The sequence below is a fragment of the Apteryx mantelli genome, chromosome 21 (assembly GCF_036417845.1).
Source record: "Apteryx mantelli isolate bAptMan1 chromosome 21, bAptMan1.hap1, whole genome shotgun sequence".
Classification (NCBI taxonomy): Eukaryota; Metazoa; Chordata; class Aves; order Apterygiformes; family Apterygidae; genus Apteryx; species Apteryx mantelli.
Genome location: NC_089998.1, coordinates 1772501 through 1793784, shown reverse-complemented (window position 1 = coordinate 1793784; position 21284 = coordinate 1772501). Strand labels below are relative to the sequence as shown.

The 21284-nt window shown below is 35.0% G+C and overlaps 1 protein-coding gene across 5 annotated transcripts in view; it reads right to left on the bottom strand.

Annotated features, from left to right (window-relative positions):
• The window catches only part of DENND1A (DENN domain containing 1A), a 228105-nt gene that overhangs the window by 159886 nt on the left and 46935 nt on the right, over nt 1-21284 (bottom strand). For all 5 annotated transcript variants that reach the window (XM_067308804.1, XM_067308803.1, XM_067308805.1 and 2 more), the window contains 2 exons: nt 8052-8101; nt 1045-1164 (listed from right to left, as the gene is read on the bottom strand). In XM_067308804.1, coding sequence (XP_067164905.1) covers nt 1045-1164; nt 8052-8101 — 170 coding nt within the window. The remainder of the gene's footprint in view (nt 1-1044; nt 1165-8051; nt 8102-21284) is intronic.

Sequence of the window (21284 nt, the reverse complement as noted above, 5' to 3'; positions counted from 1 at the left end):
CAATCAAGTCAGAAATAGTTTCCCTCGCATTTGGCAATATTATCTCTGAAATTCTCCAAAGGAGTCATATTCCATAACATATATGCAGAAGGTCCCATTCTACCATTGCCAACACATACAGTACTCCTAAACCAAAGACCAGTTCCTCCTGTTCTTAGACTGGATTCACTCATGCGAAGGACCAAGCAGAGAATGTGTTCAGAGACTGGGACAGAAGTCTACAATGGGTAAAATAAAGCAAATTATCCTTGTTTTCTCTGGGATTGCTTGAGCGATTATCTGATCACCTAGCTGATTGTTCATATAGTTAAATCTGAACTAACAGAAAAAACAGAAAGCAGACCACTATTAAACTTGTTTAAAAAGGGACACATAAGACAGCATGTGAAAATCTTCACTTCCGTAAGAGTTCTTAGCAGAACTAATAAATTGGTATAAATGCATAATTTTTGCGGCAAATATAAAAAGAAAATTAAGGACTATATTCCAGCATGTCGGTGGGAGGTCATCAGAACCAAAATTGGTAAAACCTCATTGCCTCTTCTATGTGAAACACATTGTTTCCAACTTACATTATCAGTCTTTACAGGACAAAATCCACAAAACCATCAACAAGACAGAATGAGGCTCATTCACACAAACTTTCAGGATGTGGACAGCATCAGCTAGACACTCTCTCAGTTACCAACAGATGCTTTGTTAATAAAACTTGGATATACAAATGTCCACAAAATGTCTTAACAAGATCAGTTGTGACAGTTAAAGATAACGGCTGCCATCATGCTACGTCATGTCAAATTACTGCAAAGAGACATTGATTTTTTTCACATTGTTAACCCAAGAACATTGACTACAAACAAATATAATTATCTACAGAAGAACTCAAAGTGCAAGATATTTTGCACCACTTCTGCAGAAGAGCAGTGACTTTGAGGACCAGATAGGAAAATAATTTTGAACAGCTGGAAATTATAATTGCAGTGTAACAAAGTAAAGTCAAACATTGTTTCCTAGAGTCAGCCAAAAGCCAAACCACAGACTTACCTTAAGATACAGAAGCAGCTCTTGGTCCCAGAAGATAAGCGACAGAATCCAAACCTCTGTTTGCTGTCAATGTCTGTAAGCACAAATGTAAAGTTCTGGCCAACTTGGTTAACTGCATGGCTGAAAATAAAGAGAATAAAAAGGAAAAATTAATGCTGAGCTAACTCAGTGTCACAAGTATCTAATCTGACTAAGTCATTGAACCTATAACATTTCCTCTTTCAGCAGAGCTTTTTGAGAAATTAACTTTGAGAATATACACCCTTAGAAACTTAAATATGCAAAGGGGTTGGAGGGGGTTTCCTATTTTTTAAGCATGAGAGGATATTAAAAAAAAAACATTTATCTTTAAATAAAAACTGATACGACTATCAGGTATCTTCAATACAGTACACACTATACCAACCAAACCTGTGTTCTCTCACATAATTCAAAGTATTTCTTATTACTCTTTGTTCAAGAATTAGTTTAGTTCAAGAGCAAGATAATGTTTAGTAACATGCTGGTTTTTAACATTTGTATATTGACTTGTACAAGCATTATATTCATGTATCAATTCTGCACGTACACCAAATACAACATCACTCCAAAATGTCCAGTAACTGGAACCATTCCAGATGACTCTCCTTTGCAGCTATGCATTCACAACAACCACACACATACACACAAAAAGGGATTCAAAATATCACCTTAAAAAAAAAAAGAAAGAAAAAAACCCTATAATTCATATTAGTATTTTACTGCTTAGAAGGTGATGCTTGAAACAACTTTTTCAAAATAAGATGCTTTACATTTAAAGCACAGCACTTTTAAAATACAATTTATTATCAAAATGAAAGACATTGAACATTATGGACAGAAGCCTTTGAATTCTTCAGGTATTACCACATTTGTTTAAAGCTAATCAAAAGTTTAGGTACATTGATGGCAAATTCCATAAAAATCCATGCCAAATTCACTCCAAGTTTGTGGAGATGTAGTTTTACTGTCAGATATGTCATTCGGGGTGAAGCCAGGAACAATATACTTATGAGAGAACTTTCACATTCAGGCTTTTAATCTATTTGACACTTTAAAATGCTATGAAATTAACACTACCATGAAATATTTCAGGTTATGTTCTAGTCTATTTTAGGTCTACTGAGAACTGGTAAAACTGACCAGCATTTACATATGCATCTTTACTAGTCAATCTTACCCACATGAAAAAAAACACCAAGTACATTAAATTCATGGCCACTCAACCAATTAAGTCACAAGCCTTAAAAGTGAGCAAATATTCTCTTCTATGATGCCATCTACAATGCAATAAGCAATTTATGTGCAAGTCTATACACTCAGCCTAACGAAAACATTGCAAAATAGGCACATTCAGAAACAAAATTGGGATCAGGATCAAAAAGATTCCACTATGCAGCTTAGAAGTAAGAATCCCTTGATGGATCCCAACCAAGGAAGAAAAAAAAAAAACACTGCAGGAATGGAGACCAAGAACTTCTCCAAATTCACAGATAAACAAAAAGACAGAAATTTAAGCTTTTCAATAGCCTGAGAATTAGACAGTATAAGTACTATCATCCTACCCAATGCTAAATGTCAACAGAGCAAACATTTCTATAAAACATAGAGAGCTGCTGGGGGATACCAAAAATTCCCTTACTGGTGTTACGTTTTATCTGTAAAGCTTAGATGCAATGTTACTATGGTGATTTAGTATGGTGTTTTAAAAGGGGATTATATGCTTAATTTTAACAAGGTTGAGAGCAGTGTGTGTGTGAGAAATAGCATTCTAGCTGACAATTAGCATTATGGAACAGGGAAACAAACATTCTTCATTTGCAGCAGGGAGAAGCTGTTTTATTAAACGATTGTGACAAGTTGGTAAGTTCCTCCAAAGCAAATTTAAAGATTCTTGCATTTACATAATTTGCACAAACTAAACATTCCTGATAGGTCTTGCCTAAGTTTCAGTTGCCAGTACTTCATACAGAAAACTAGCCCATTCATTTACTATTTCGGCTGAAAAAGTCAGATTTCTTATTCATACACTAACCAAAGTATTTTTGCAAGACTTTGCTGAGGGAAAGAGGGGAACAATATATTTTGAAACAGTCATTCATTGCAGTATTTACTGACTAAAATATTTTGAAGAAAAAAAAAAATAGGAGCTATTTCATCCACATCATTCCTGAAGAAAATTTATAACTAGGCACTGCCACTGTAAGGTGGCAAAAGAAAATCCCTCCCACCCCTGCCAAAGCATGAAACCACAGATGAAGTTGAAAAGAATTCTTAAGGAATTAAGAAATCCATGTAGGTTTAACATCAGACATGGAAAATTATTTACAGGTCTGTAGAGAAGAATCCCATGTTTATTACAGTTTTGCAGTCCAACTGTAGTGACACATCTCAAAATTTGAGTATCACCATAAAAAAACAGAAAAGCCTGGAAAAAAATGCTTTATGTAAAATAAATAAGCTGTCCTATTTGTGGCTTATTCTTCAGGAGAAAAAACTTTCAGCATCTGTCCTTTTGTATTAGTTTGTGAATGACTCCTAAATCATGAGCATCCAAGAAACACCTGAGGGGGAAAAAAGGAGGGGTGGGGGGAAAACACCTTCTTCATTACACTTGTCCATAAGTGCTGCAGAACGTCCAGACCACTGGGAGGGCCCCAGTTAGATTCAATAAAGATTCAGAAAGAACAAAGCAAACTTTCCACCATTAAAGGTGCTTTTTCCTAAAATCCGAAGAAGATCCATAGCTCTCTTTTCAAATGAGAAGGAATTCTATTTAGAGCCTAGCAGGATGGAAGCACCATAAGTCTCATCTCTAAATGTGCAGATAACAGTTGGGGTTTGGGGAAAGGGGAGGGAAGCGAGATCTTCAAAATCTCCCATGAATAGCTATATCTGACTGTAATAAAAATTAATCCTGGCCTGAAATTTGATTAAGTTGGAGTTCCTCCCTCTTGCAGTTGGAGAACAGCTCTGCCTTGGTCCTGTGGCTATAAAACTAGGAAAACTCATGGTTCACTCTGCTTTCAGTAAGGTACGTACAGGAGCTTTAGATGTCCTTCACCTCAAGGAAAAGGCAATTAGATGACGGTGGTTTCTGACCACTTCTCTCACATGGAAAATTTATCTGATTAAAATATCTTTATGAAGGCTGAGTGGGAAAACAAGAACAAAAGCAAAACAAAACACCAAGACTTTTCCTCATTTTAAAGGGATTCTGATGCCTTCATGTCTGAGGCTCACTTCAAAGACCATTTCTGAAGCAGTTCATCCTGTCTGCAAGAATATTTCCTCACCTGGGAGGATCTGATTCAGTTCCTCTCACTATTTGCTATTTGACAAAACTGGTAACTCAACAAACACTGAATTTAAAGTTGTTGTAGGCTTCAGCTTATGCTAAACATGAACAATATGAGTACATATATACATAAAATCAACTTAAATTGAGTATATTCAACTTAAATTGACTATAATTCAAAATGAACATTGCCAGCAGAACACATTTGATAGGTTAATGGCCTATGACCAATAACTTTTAGTTAAATCCTACCACTTATGGGGAAGAAGGAGCTACTTCCATCAAGCTCAGTGAAGTACACTAATTTTACTGTATCTTGCTTGCATTGCTTCCTCTCCTTTGAAGAAAGATTTTTACATAATCTTGAAAATGTTTAAGTTTTTAACGGAAATTTGAGGCTCCTCTCTAGTGCATCTATGGCATTCATGCATTTTTTTCAACATAAAAAAATTAGAGTGTCTCAGCACCAAAACTCTCAGCACAGAGAACGATTAGATATGCAGGAGATACGTCCTTCAAAAGATCCTGATTTGCCTCATAATCTTGACGTCTTATCATCATTTAAGGTTGTGATCTGGTGAAAGCCAGAGTACTGCTTCAGCTTTTGCTACCCTGTTTTATGAAACATGCAGACATTGAAGAGGCACATATGAAGCCTTACATACTTTCTCAGCATTTGCTGATGTTAAACAATGGTTTTTCTTCAAAGTCAGTGAACTGAAGTGTCACCAAGAAGTTTCCACTGAAAGCCTAGTGTGCCACTGCACATTACACAGAATTTGGCTATGTAAATTAAACTTCCCTAAGTAAAAGTACTTCCAAGAAAGGGTATAAAGTGAGGGTATCATTTAAGCAGGACTTAAAAACCTATGTTCTATGACAGTTAATGGTACTTTGTCCTGTGAGTTAGTGAAAGAAAAGGTAGTTTCAATTCTTCAGAAGCTAAGCACTTCTCACTGCTTATATCAGTATCTGTTCTTCATAATTCATACTGATCATTTTTCCAGAGATCCTGGAGAGATCTCCTGTACAGAGTATTATTCCCACAGAAGTTGTTCTCCTATGATCTTAATTTATTTGAACAATCAGAAAGTATCTCCACTATTACATTAAGAATAATAATTTTAAAACCTCTCAATATTATAGAGAGATTCTAATATTACAACTGTTAAAGCTAACAACAAGGTAAAATGAAAATCTAGTTAACTGGAAATAGTATCCAAATATTTACAATGCCTTACTGAAACTGGTTTAATGTTTGTCTCTCTTTCTGTTCAGAGTGAACAAAACACAATATAAAGAAAACTCACCCTGAGGACTAAGAATGACAGTAACTGGAAATTTGATCCAACATACTGCTCTTCAGGCACATGCAGTGGGTTAAAATCCCAATGGAAAGTGCTAATCTGCTCTGTAAGTCGCAACTGTACAACTTTTCTGACATATAACTGAAGAAAATATTTCTAAAAGTAAATTCTTTCCATCTCACTGCAGAAAAAAAAATATTCAGTGAGAATACTGAGGGGAAATTAAAGCATTGTCTGAGGTCACTTCATTACGAGGCCAGCCGTTCAATACTTTCAACAGCTGTTTTAAATGTTATAAGAAATGCATAAACAAATAATCAGTAGTAGGATGACAGTAAATAAAGAAAAGATCGAGTAGTCCAAATTTGTCACTCGCTGAGTTCCAGAAATAGCCTCTAAAAACAGATATTTGACCAGTTCTAAACCTGGAAGTAGCTAAAAGCTGAACAACTTGTACATAAGATGCACTGTATTTTTCATTTTATTATGGTCGCATTTAATACATTTGCATTTAGTGATGTAGTTTTCTTTCTCGCTCTAACTGGAAGGTTAATCCCCACATATGGTTCAAACGTGAGTCAAACTTGCATCATAAAAGGCATAACAATAAGCATTTACTGACGTATATCCATACAGTCCATATACATCCACTTAGTTATTTTTACATCTAGGAGAAGAAAAGTAGCACACACCTCTCAGCTGCCACATCCTTAACTTTGGACACCCTTTACATTGTGGAATATTGAAAGTCTCAATTTTAAATTGCTAAGTATGCTACAGGGCACAATCGCTCATTAGCATTGAAAAATGGTTGGCTTATAGTCTTTTTGGTTCCAGCTTCTGATACTTGGTGAAATGATAGAATTCCAGGAATGGGATTCACTTTTCATTATGTTCTCATTTGCACTCCATATGGGTTTTCAACCTTCCCATCTTTCAAAATGTTCTAATGTTAAATGTTTTGTTGGAAAAAAAAAAAAAAACCTACACATAGTAAGCACAAATGTTTCTATTACAAAGGAAACCTCCTTTAAACATATATGTGGGAAAAATATATACCTCCCCTTAAGAAAGGAAAAAAGATCAGCAAAATTTATTTTAAAATATCAGAAGTATTTGCAGCTTTTCAAGGTCACCTGAGTCAACAAGCACTGGTTAAGTAGCTCATGTTGACAGCCCAAGATATTCAAAGTCTCTCTTTATGTACAAATCGGGTACAGCACAGGCACTGGTAATAAAAACTGTCTCCAACAGTGCCTCAGCAATGTCTCTCAACCCTGATCTGCAGGAACCACCTGGAGGGCTGAAAGAACATATCATCTGCATGATCAGTTCAAGCTTTCGGCTCCCCCCAGCCTGAGATTACTACGCAGGAGGACAAAGTGTAGCAGTGGTTTTACTACGTAGACCAAAGAAGCACAGTGAGATTTCATCTCCATTCACAGAAACTAGTGAAGAGTCTTTCAAGATAACTTAAAAATACCTGCTCAAGCTGGCCTGTGGGATAAAAAAATTGAGTAAACAATGGCTCATACAATAAGTGATAATTCAGATTAAAAATGGATGTGATCTACAAAGAGAATCACTTTACTGTAAGTATCACAAATTCCACTGAAATGAGAAAAAACACATTTCTAACAGTCTAATCACAATTAATGTCAATTTTAGCAATGAAAAATATTCGGAGTGTTAGCTGCAAGACAAGTGACGCTAACCAATTAAATGATGCTGCTATGTGACAGGAACAGTGGTGCATCCTGCTAAAATTTGAATGTTTGTGCTCTCCATTATATCATCAAGAATAACTCAAAGTAAAAACAAAACTAAAAAAAACTTCATTCTGGTGTTTTCTAAATTACAAAAATTTAATATTCTCAGTGGAACACAGTTCCCGTCAAATCCACAAGAAGTTACTTTATTTTCAGAAAAAAATTAGAAGCCACATTAAGTAGCCACAAGGAAACCACCAGCATTTCAACAAAATCAAAAGGCCTTTAAATGTAAAGCATTTAATAATTCATTATTCTGTCTATTCTGTCTAAATTTTGGCAGTTAAGAAATCAAACATGTATGTATACAAAAGTTTTGATATTGCATATTTGATGATTACTACTCAAGCATTTTAACATCCAAATACTATGCAAAACTGAAACAAAATGCACTTTTATTGCTGCCAGTGAACAGTTCAAACTTTTAAAACTTTTTTTTTTTGATAGTGCCCATAAAAACCCCAGGAAAAAGGGATACTGAGACTATATTTTGCACTTGAGTGCTTTAAATCACAGTCAAACAGACAGAACATTAAGAATGGTATGGTTTTTATTTTCTATAGCGGTTTTATTGACAAGCTTATTTTCTTGTAAAGTTTGAAAATCTAACACTACCTGTCCACATAGAAGGGGAAACAAAACTTGGTCAAAGTCTGTAGAACTTCCTGTGGAGAGAAAAAGAGATAATTTATACATCTAATGGGACCAATAAATCTAATATTAACCACATCGCACAATTTCACAACTTTGCCCTGAAGAAACAGGAGACAGATGAAGAAATATGGGCTTTATCAATTACACGGAAAGAGTACCAGGCAGTCAATCATGTGAAATAATAAACATGATCAAACTTCATTAAAAATGAAAAATTAATCAAGATTCACACATGGGCAGGCAGCAGGAGCCATCCAGCAATTCTCCAAAGAGTAGGAGGAGGTTGGGTTGTTGAGTGTTAACACCTCTCTAGGGACACTCTCTACCCTGACCATATGGATCATAGTGAATAACACCAAACCACATGGGTTTGGCCTGGCAGGACCACTTCTGCTGGCACAGCTTTTGCCTGTTACCTAGGAACAGAGGTCTGGGGGATTAGAGAATGCTTCCTAGCATCAGCAAGATAAATAACAAAAGATAAAGCCAATAGGTCTCATAGTAGGAATGTTTAACACTGTGTACTACTATTTGAAATAAAATTTGAAGTGTTAATAGACTGATTAAAATAAGGTATATTAAAATAAACACAAATTATTTCATCTACAAACTATGTTCTAGATGTTGCAAAGCAGTACCTCAGACTTAGAGAAACTTTTAAATACAACCTTTGTATGATCTCAAAGTGTAAGGGTGAAGTCTGAAAATATGATCAAGAGAGAAATGCTTATAATTAAAAAATCATTTTCAGCTTGAAAACCTTAAACAGATACTGTCATTAATGGGGCAAAACCAGAAAGATATGTAAGTCTCAAAATATACAGAGTAATCTGTTTACACTATATTGTTCGATTATATCCAAAGTTTGAATTCTGTATTATGTAATCCACCATAAGGGCTACAAGGTTTGCAAACATTTACCACCAATTTATTGCCTGTTCTCCCCTTCACACTTACATATCTCAGCACCTGAAATGTAAATAATACGTCTGCCTTAAACTGAAACAAGATCACCATGACTAAATGATAAACCATCTGATAAATTATCAGCAATAACTAAACTGAGGCTTCTCGCTTCATTTATTTTTAAAACCAATTCCATCATTCAACAAATAAACTACATCAATCTAATAACCTATTCAATGAAGCAGAAAACATATTGACTCCCTTGCAAGAACATGTTCCGCCTACATAATTCAAAGAAGCGTCTCCCATGCTTAGCTATGGTTTCAGGCTCAACTGCTCACAGACTCTACTTTGGAAATCTCTTGACAACAAAGATGTGGCAAGTTTTTAAACAAGATTTCAGGTAGAAACAGAGAAGGAAGCTTTGAGTGCTTGCCAGTTTATTGATAGATTATTTAACCACCTTTTGTTTTTTAAAAAACAAGAAAAGATATATTGAAGACTGCCATGTACGTCAATGAAGTCTCCTTTTATTTCAGCAGGAAACTTGCAAAGAAACTATACAGATTTCAGAGTAAACTTTGCAGAAATATGTATTTTGATATAAAATAACAACTTGATTGTAAAGACATTATTCATGTGTTTGGGTTCACCCATGTGCAGAGCCTCACTGACTTCCACAGGGATCTAACCAGTCTGCTGCACGATTCAGATCGCTGAATCAAACCCTAAATTCATATGCTTGCTAATGCACTAAAACTTTATTTTCATGAATTTTAATTATTACACAGTTGTCCTTTACTCATAACTGAAAACTAAATTCATAAATTGCAAAAAAACCCCAATATTTTAAAGGAATCAAAATTATAATTGAAAGAGAGTGAAGTATCTATATGTTTATTGGCCTTATCAATAAAAATTCTCCTCAAAATAATGACTGCATATCTAAAGCTATTTTTAGAAATAAAGCCACGCAGCTGCTACATAGAATTTTGAAATAAAACAGTGTTAAATGATAACAAGGCAGTGCTGTTAAATTGCTCATCACAGTCATCTCAATATGGCAGAATATATTCTTCCCATTGCCGCAATGAAGTAAGATTTAAATAATTATTGTAACTGCAAGTAAAAACATTCACATGATGAAACACTTTAGCATCTCATCAGCATTGCAGTATTGTAGGATAACAGTATATCACACAGAACTTACTTTGCACTTGTTTCTTGATATTTATAGCTTCCTAAACAGAAAATGAAATTCTCACTTAAACAGGCAATATACTTAATCTGTACTGCCATACACTGTCTTTGTCTCTTAAAATAAAACTTTTCAGTAATAGAATTATGCAAGTTTTATAATGTTACCATACATAATTTGCCACTCATTATATGCAAAGAATTATCTGCTTGATTTACAGCTCAAAAAATTGAGGCAACCAACTAGTTCAGGTTAATCACAGAGGCATTTTTTAAGTTTTAACTATTAAAAAAAAAATCACATACAGAATCACATTTTAATTAGCAAGGATACTGATACTTTACATGTAAGAAATACTGTTATTGGAGAACAATTCAATTTTTGCTCAAGTTACAGACTAGTTACTGGGCATGTAATCATACTTTTTTTTTTAATATTACTCATTTTGATATATTAGCAATGTCTACATAAAATACATCTTCCTACAGACCTGTTTAGGTGGGTGGTTACTTAAAGCCTAGCAGGATCATCATCTTTTTAGGATCCTAACAAAAAATATAACAAAACAAAACCCAGAACCCCTCCGTGACATCTTATGATCCTTTTCATGTTTTTACCTGACATGAAAGATAGAGGTAGTGTCAATAGCCTGGTTTTTTTGCTTTATTCCCTTATGCATATTTTCCTAAAGAAAAAATACATAAATTGCTCTAAAATGAACCCCCTAAAAAGGGGGAAAAAATAGAAGAAGCAGGGGAAAAAAAAAAAAACGAAAAAAAAACAATCCAGGACACACAGCCGATAAAGCATAAATTACCCCGTAGCTGAAACCAGTGTCTCTAGGGTATCACATGCCAGTTTTCTGGATCAATCCCCAAGTTTATATTTTCGCAAATCTTTTTACATGCGGTTTGATTTTTAACATTTTAATGAGCAAAAAGTGCATCTATAGCAGCCCAGCACCACAGTTAAAGTGCAGGGCATGAACTGCGTCCCTTGGGGGACCGAGCCTAGCCGTGGCACCGCTGGCTTTAGGACATACACCACCTGGTTCCATGTCCCAGGGTTCCAGCTCTTTTCATAATCAAAACACTGCTGACATTATAAACCCCACACGGGTTTTCTAAAATCCTTCCCAATCAATAAAGCCAGTACATAACTTATTGGAGACAACACAGAGCTCATTGATTAAGTTTGGTTTCAGTAGCAAAGTTTTCAAAATAAATGAGCCAGGAATACAGTGTTCAGCCCTTTTGTGTCACGCAGCAATTTATGAAGGGGAGGCAGCCGGTGAAAACATATCCCCCCCGCACACACACACGCTTTAAACGGGTATGCAAAGCAAGGTTGCTAAATGCACACTTAACTTTCATCCTGGATTGTCTATGTACTGATATAAGTAGACAGCAGAGAAAGTTGATTGCTGCTGAAGAATATACTTGCATATTCACTTGTGAATTTAATATGCACCCAGTGCAAAGGGCATCTTAATTCAAGTCTTTAAAAAACAAAACAAAAAACAACCCCTCCCCGCCACCTTTCACTATATACTCCCATTTCAAAGTCAGTGGAAGAACTTTAGACCCTTCTAAGTATACAGGACTGCTTTATTTCTCTTTTTCAAATGAACATCAGTAACAAACATCATATGCTACAGGTACGATTAAATAAATTAAAAAAAATGCACTGAAAAAAAGATATGCAAATTGTTGAGTCTTATATAAGAGGGGCAGACTGTTCCAAACTTAGTCTACTCTTAGGTTCAAAGTGAAACAGGAAAAGTTTGAGTAGAAACTGCAGTAAAACAAAATTAAAACAGGCAGAGAAGATCTGTGAAACATTATGAATGATTAGGGCAAGACACTCAAATATTAATCTGAGTCAGAGAAGAGAAACAATACACCACATAAAACACAACAAGTTGGGGACCCGTATTTGGAAGCCTATTGGGAAACCTGAGGAAAAGCAAGACGAAGTTGAAAAGGTTATCCAGAATACAGACAAGAATTTCAGCTATGGGAATGCCATGGAAAAAAACATATTTCAGAAAGTCCATACAACATTTTTAGAAGAAAACAATTCACATATTACAAGAGAATGGAGCATGGCAAACAAGATGGGTTTTCCATGGAGAGCTGACTCAGTGACGAAAAAGAACATGAAGTGAGTTTTATTTCCTTGACCTTAAACCAGAGGTGAAGTATTGGTGAGGCTGCCGTAAGTGAAATGCTAAACAGAGAGGATGGAAATACAAATAATTTTCAACTTATCCAGTCTGAGATACCCTCTGAATCCACGAAATAGGCATGAAACCCATCATCCCTTAGCACGGAGGGAAACGAAGAGCGTTTCAAGAGCACATCAGGAGACTGACAAAGGAAGGGGACACTGGAGAGCAGCAGGGGTTAAAAAGAGAACAACGAAAGCCAACTGCATGGGACGGAGAACTGATAATCAAGGGATACAAGGACAGGTAACAGGCTCCTTGACTTGACGGGCAAGCAACTATGGATGACTTTGTGAGAGCTATTTCAACCGACAACTACAGAGCAAAACGGGTTAGTTTTAAAAACTCAGAACTACTGTAAAGTAAAAATTAGGAACTAACAGACAAATTCACCTTTAAAAGGTTCTGCATATTTTTTATATCTGCTAAGAAACAACATCAAATTTAAATATAGCAAAAATGTTAATACAGCATAAAAGAGTGCTAAGACATTAACTGAAGCAAAATATTACCCAACTATTTCAAAATTTGGGTTGTACTTTAATCCGCCTTATAACCACAAAACTGTAAACTGCTTCTATATTTAATTCATCTCTCTGAAAATTTTAAGCTAACAATTAATTAAACAATTGACTGCAATGGAAAAACAGGCTTAAGAATTCAAAGTAGTTGTCAGCTCACCCTAATAACCAACTCAATGTTTATGACAACTCCATTTAAAGCCCAAAGGATGTTTAAAAAAAAAAACAAAAAAAAAAAGTATAAAATAATCTAGAACACTATAAATTCATGAGTTGGTCAGAAATTCATGTACGTTTTCCAAGGAAAGGGAACATCTTTCTGAAATTCAATAAAATGTTTTGCTAAGAATACTATTTTAGACAACATTTAACAAAGCAACTGCTTACAATGAAAAGGTAGTCACACATCAAAAATTTGTTTAAAGAATATCAGATGTAATAAACCAATGCTAGCACAACAGATTCAATCACTAATTTCAACACAGGGTTCAGTAAATCTTGTTTTGAAGATCTGAACCTTAGTTTGCACTTTATTATTAGTTTTATTATATTCCTTCATATTTTGCTAAAGTTATTATTATGACAGATTATTCACATGAATTAACAAATGTCATGTAATTATACAGTTAAAATTCAGGATAAATGTTGTAATGCAAACAGCTTATAAAATGAATTTTAAAATTAAGAAGAAAGCACCCTGCATGCAAAGACCAGTATCACAAAGCCACAACAAAAATTTGAGAGTTTGCAAGATGAAGCAGCAGAGAAAGCAAAGAGCAATAAACTTGAAAACAAGATTTCTCTAGATCCTTTTTCATCTTAAAAAACACACATGAATTCCCTCAAAATATCATTGCTCAGTTAAAATATTAATGTCAATTTTCATTTTTCATTGATGCTATTATAAAACCTTTCTAGAAGCTTATAAGCTGATAGTTACTTATTTTTACTTCTTATAGCAGTACTAAATATTACTGACTTTTATAATGGTCAAAATATTTTAAGAATTTTAATCAGTTCTATAGAAAGCTCTTCCACCCCCAAAAAAGAGGAGTATAATGTGCCTAGTAGCATTAATTTAAATTCCCTCAATTGAGTTTTATGGCCGCTTTTTTTTTTAATGCTACTACTGTTTGAATACAACCTTATAGCAGTAATTCTTCCATTTGCTTAGTGTTCTCAGAATCCATTATCTTTCTGAGCAATTATAAACCTAGAATAAGGGGAGGGTTTTTCTACAAAAGTCACTTCTTCCGGTATGTTGTTGGGGGCGGGTAGGGGAGGGGTATTCAGTGTGAAATTAGAACATCATTTCATTGAAGGCAACCACTTGTCCTCAGGAAAATGTTATTTAAGAACAAAACAAAAATATAGATACACACACAATTTTGGAAACAGGAATAGCATGAAATAAATAACATTTCTTAAGCATATTGAGACCTGCTATTCTTTAAATATTTTAAGTATACAAAACGTGTGCACAGATGGGCAACTTTTCTTCCTGCATTACTAAAAACATATTTCATTATAAAGCTCAAAATCCCTGAATTTTTTAAACCTAATTGTGACTCTCTTTCTTAGAATTCACACCCCAAGGCCAAAGCTTTCCTGCCACCAGTCCTTCAAATCTGACTTGGACATTACACGGGAGGAGGCTTCAAGCCTCCCTGAGGTCTCACTCTTTTTACAACATACGCAAAAACAGTAGATAATGGGCCTATGCTGAATTCACTGCTCTACACAGCTCCTCCTGGGACACAGGCCTAGCAGATGTGATAAAAACTGTGTCAGAGAAGTAGCTCTAGTTTTTGCCTTAATGACAACTTCAACCTCTCAACTAATAGAACAAAAGAACAGAAACGACTAGTACTTTTTTCACTAGAACAAATCTTGAAGTAAAGCTGAACTAAACATTTAAGCAGGTTTTCAGAGATCTCCCTCAACAAACATCTTTAACCCTCTGCCCAAATTAAGATTTAGTTTTATCTTAAGACAAATGGATTTTAGCTAACATGTTACAAACAAAAATTACATTTGTTGGGGAGAGAGTAATGCTTCCAGTCTTAAACCACAAAGAACTGAAAAATTATATAAACAAGCAGAAAGATCAACTGCAACTACATGCATTAACATTTATCTACTGCTACAGAGGAGAAATGGCAGCATCAGAAAGCCGAAATAGTAATTGAATGAAATATATTTTAAACATGTAGAAGTTAACAATGAGGAATATTCTCACTTCTACTTTTAGGAAAAATTATGTGAGAACTATTAGCTGTTAACAAATAACCACAAACTTCTCTCACCATAAGATTTCCTACCATAAGTCAGTTGCACAGGTATACTGCACCAAAAATGTAGCTTTAAATATCTACTTTGGTTAACATTTGCTAAATGGTATAATTCTGGCTTTAGATGACTGGCCCTTTTAGACATCATCTCAAATGCTCTATTCAGCTCCAACTGCATAGCCCCTTAATCAGCAATCATTGTTCTCCGAGGCAGGACTTTGTTGTCAAGACAAGCACTGAAACCTTTAAAAAATTTCAGAACTGGCATAAGAAAAAAGTGATCTTTGTCAAACAAGGACAAATTTATGCAAATCTTTTATAAACATTCACAAACATTTATTTAGCTTTTGAAATGTTGGCCTCATTTGAGAGCATGAAAATGAGGGGGAAGTAGGAAGATGCAAAGGACAGCTTAGAGGCTGGCACACTACATAAATATTCAGAAGGAAGATTATAGGATTCATGTTAGGCTGTCTTAGGTTTCTCCAAAGTCCACATAGAATACCAAAGAACAAAACTAACGAGAAGTAGAGCAGATGTTAGACAATGCAGCAGCCCTCTTTTCCACACTCACTTGGCTATACTTCGATGCTTTCATTTTTTCTTTCAATATGGTTAGGTCATTCAAGGATTCTCCTATAGACTCTGTATTGTTGCTACAGAGCTATAAGCTGGACCTCTGTCAGCTTTCCAAAAGTTTCCAATGAAAAGGCATTATGCAAATTCTACCTCTCTTACTCTCTTTCAGGAAAAAAAAGCCTCCAGTATGCAGTCATTGGAGTATTGGAAGTCCCAGCCTTCATTTCTGTATGGTTGTGTTTGCCTTAGGGCCATGCTGCTTGTTTTGACAGTGGATCCCCCTAGATAGTTGGGATTAGTCGAGCTTGTTTAGATAAACTTGAAATCAAGGCCTTCTCTAGGTAGACAGCTAGATGTAGCTACTGAGTTTCCAGCTGCCTTCTTCTTTCATCCCAAAACAACTGCAGATTCACAGTAGATATCACAGCCACAGGCTATGTCACATACATAAGTACAAAATTAAAGGCTGCTAAAAGAAGCCTTTGTAAGTCTTAGTGCTAAAATAAGGAACCTGTACTGCATAGTTTAAACAAATTATTCACGAGGCACCAGTAAGGCTCTGCGAAGGACAGTTAACAAGACATGCTCACAAAAGAAAGACCCTGTTTACACAAATGGGCAAGATCATGTTTTATTATCATTTCTGCACCACCCACTGTCCAACCTTTTAAAAATATATATTTAAATAAATACTCTAAACAGTATCTGCTAAAATGTCTGAAAAATGAGTTCTGTTTATCAAATATAAACTTTAGGCTGCTATAAGATTATTATGAAAGTAATATTTAAATTAGATTTCCATTCATATCCATGACAAGACTGGGACAGATGTGATCTTTATAATAATCAGATGTTGCAAACCATGAGAATTCATTCACGCAATTATAACATGTCAACAGAGAAAGGCAAAGAGAGCTTCAAACCTAAATTAAAAACCTAAAAATCAAACTCGGTCCATTTGTATCTATGTTACACCTTTATAAATCTGCATTGTAGTTTAGCTCCAACAGGAGATATATTTTTCAGAGGGTAGGAAATACAGTTTTGATATTTTAACATTGTAATCTCTTCTAGCTGGGTCCAAGCCTTCACATACATTTGCGCAGCATCTGGCACAACAGATCGGAAACTAAAATAAAGGAAAAATTAATGACAAGAATATTATAAACAATGAGGGGAAAAAGCTTATTTCAATGAATAGTAAATAATACTAAAAATCAACCCTTTTCCTTTGTTAAAGAAAAAGGGTGTGAAGAAACTCACCTGAAGATGATGATACCAAACATTTTAATTAAAAACAAGTAGTTTTATGGTTAGGACTCAAAGGTAAGAATCAAGACTGACCTATTTTTTATTCCAACCTTTGCCACCAACTCTTTTTTTTCCCTTGTGCAAACAACAACTTCAGCTATCACTTTTCTTCCATCTACATATTATATAAATAGTAGCATCTCTCACTGTAAAATTAAGTCATTTCACTGACAAGATTTTTCATAGAAATTGAAAGTATTATAAAACGTAGGAGGATAACATTAGTTTTCAATATCCTCCTGCACTCGTTACTAAAGAAAATATTAGAGTGTATACCTAATTCAGTTAATCATTCCATACCATAAATCCTCCATTACTGACAATCTCAGCAGGAAATATGCTACAGACTGGGAATCCTAAGAAACAGCTGAGCAAAATATATATTCCTGAGAAGTAAAGAGTAAAACAATTTGATCATGCTATTTTATTTTAAGGAAAATGGATGAATAGTTTTAAAATTGTTAACTAAATAATTAAACATGACTGCTAAAAAAAAAAAAAAAAAAAAAGGCCATGTATATACCTAGCACAGTGTTATCAAATACCAGAAACATATAATTCATTGATTTGTCTTCTTACAAAATCTTCTAATTGCTATGACCAAGATACTGCTCACTGCTGGTTAGAAGGATATGTAGCTCTGTAAGAGCTTTAAAGCCAGTCACTAATGAAGTTACTTAACAGCTCTGTTAAGCATATGTTAACTTCCCTTTGCAGATGAGGAAACACATTACAAAACTAAATGACTATCCAAAGGGGGCAACAGCCAATCAATTCTTAAAATTCAGGAGTTCCCCTTTCTTAGATTCTCATTCACATCATACCTCTTTAAGAATTATCTACATGAGGAGGAAGGAGAAAATGATGATGTATGATAAGGACACTAACGACACCAGGAAAAGAAGAAATTTTCTAATATTAAACTTTCTGGAGATGATTCAGAGTCAGTAATCACCTGAGATAATTTAAGGTTATGAGAGGATACTTTTTTTCAAGATTGTCAATATCTTCACAGCTTTCAGATTTCCAAATATGAGAATATGCTAGATAGAACAGTGATCAAAAATCTGAAAGCTATAAATATATTGACTATTTGAAGAAAAGACATCTGATACATACAATGATGATAAAACCTGAGCTTAGATATTAAGTTCTCCAAGTATAAAACAAAGAATTTAGCTTAGACTTCCCCGTGTTAACACAGAATAATTTTTCCAACTTTTCTTTGTAATAGGCCACCAGCTCTAGGTTCCTATTCAGACACGTGCGAAAATTTGTGTGTGAGAACATCAGTTAATCTATCAACCAACAAACCCTTCCTTTCAGGTTACTCTCCAATCATTCTCTATCTAAAAAAATAAACAGAAGAACAAGAAATAACAAACGCAAAATAATCTGGGAAATTCAGTTATGGTTGTCATGCAATCTAAATGCTTTATGCTATACATTTTTGAAATTATTCAAAAGTTATACTATTAACAATAGTAAATATGCTATTAAATGCCTCCTGATGACCGCTGTGAGAAAATGCAATATCAAGAAATTAAATAATGTAAAAGTCTGAAAACTCCAGTTATGCATACACTTATACAGTAGTCTTCTTTCACAGCTAAGATGGTATTTAAAAATATATACTTTCCAGAACATGCATTCTACTGTTTTGCTATGCTACAGCACCTAGGAATACAGTACACCTGACATGTAGCACTCATCCTTTCACGAGCATTCCTGCGCACTTGCACGCTGGGACACCGACTACTGTACAGGGCCTTGCACCCTGCTGCTGCGGAAGTAGTGTCCAAGGTAGAGGGCAGAGGGACTTGATAACCGTGCAGAAAACCACAGATGAACATGTGGGATCGCTGAAGTAACAAATCATGAGTGAGAAACAACATTTTAATATAAAATTCTTCCTCTGGAAGAGACAAATAGGCAGATTATGTGATTTTACAGTTCACCATTGCAGAATAAAATGCAAATAAAAGGTCACGCCTACCTCAAAGTATGTACACATATAACAAGAGTGTCTAGTTATCAAATCCAAAAAAAGTCACATTTCTAGCCACCTTCCCCTTCCCCCCACCAAAAAAGCCCTGAGCTCTGTCTTTGACAACAAAGGGACTTCTTAAACCATCAAAATCTCCTGCCACCTTGGAAATCATCATGAACAGAGAGGGACAGCAATCTTCTAGAGCTCCATTTCACACACTTGCAGGCACCAGCACCTGGCTGCAAGAACTCAAGATGACTGTCATTTAAATAACAAAGCACAAGCTGTTTTGTGTGTTTTGATGCTCTTTTACATGCCACAGGATGCTTTGCAAATAAAAATTATACTTTTGTTTCCTGCTTGCTAGTTGTTGTTACAGCACCTTCAGTGAAGTTTTAGCTTCTTTATCACATTTTTTATGCATCTATACACTGGGATATGGGCAGACAAGTTGCAAGAACAAGAATCCAAAGAACAATCTCCTCCTCCACATGCCGAGGAAATTTTGAAGCCTTAATGACTGCTTTCAGAGCTATAATACAAAAGGTTCTCCTCGCTTTGTACAACAGGCTGAACAGTACAGCTAAATCAAAAAAGCAATATAAAACATATTAAGGTAAAAAAAAAAGCTGCAAGACAAAGTATTATCAATGCTCACTTAGTAGAAAGGTCTCAGCAATACAGTTGTTTTTTAAGTTATTTCACAAAACTGAATTTAAAAGTCACTTCTAGTCAACTAAGCTATTGTCCAACTACTTTCTGAGAGTTCCGGCATAATGACGTAAATTCATAACTCCAACGTTGTCCATGTCATTTACCTGCTGATACTTATTTTAATCATGTTTCAAAATAAGTTCTAATGTTTGTAGAGGATGGTACTTTCCAGTATTCTTGTCCATGCAAACATCAACAAGTCCTTTGATTACGGCTTTTAAAAACTAAGTGATTATTAGGAATCAATTATAAAAAAAGGAAGATAATTATGTGCATTGAGATGAGTTGACAACAATTTTAACAGGCCTATAGCTACCATATTGTTAGGAGCTTGAATTTATTATCATTTTAACAACACAAAGAAACTTTTTTATATATAATGATTTTTTAAACAACGTTTTTAAATTGTTCCTATATGGAACTATAGCAGCGCAACAGAACTGAATATTTTCAGGAGACTGAAACAAGAGAACTTTCTAAATTATTTTGATAATGACTAAATTAAGGAACTGAAGTGGAATATTACTGCATAAGCATCTCCCATTTTAAAGAATCCCATCTTTACCTGATGTGAATATTTTATACTTTTATCAATAAATTTAAACATAAAGTGATAATGATTACTCACTCTAGGCCTGATCCCACAACCTTTACTCACACGACTAGTCCCACAGGATTTTAATACAACTACCTCAACGAATAAGGTTTGGCAGGACAGGTTTTAAATTATTCATGTATTCACAGAGTTTTAAGGCCAGAAGGGACCATTATGATCATCTAGTCTGACCTCTTGTATAACAAAGGCCATACGATTGTACCCAGTAATATTTGCACTTAGCTGAATAACTTGTGGTGAAATCAAACCGTATTTCTTCAACATCCAATATTGATTCACATTTTATATAAAAGAAAATTCAAATTACTTAGAAAGTGGCTTGAACTGTTTTTACCTGCACTTCAATCCAGTTACTCCTCCTTTCTATTCAGTATTTGTCTAACTTCTGGACACAGGCTTTTGACACAGCTTTCAGAAATAGACTTTAGAGTCCGACACTATCTCAGGTACCCACAGGCCAAAATCAAGTCACCTCTTGGGATCCTTCTAAAGATTAACTGGCAGGTCTTATATCGCTCCATTATTTGTGTTCTGCACTTTTACCACTCCTCCCCTGCACCGCAGTTTCTGAAGCCAGGCGTCAGAACCGGATGAGCTTTCCAGTACTGCTCTCGGTGATGCCCCGGACAGCCGTTTTGGGGACAGGAACAATGGAGAACCTGTCTAGACTGTTTAGTTTAAACAATAGGACAAAAATTTGATTACTCTCTCACTCAGCATGCCTTAGACTTCAGGACTTATCTTTTTCAAAGGCACTTACAAAGACTGGCTTACTGTCTTGCTCTGCACAAATCCACTACAATGATCTTTGCACCCAGTGGCCTACTAGTGGTAAAACAAA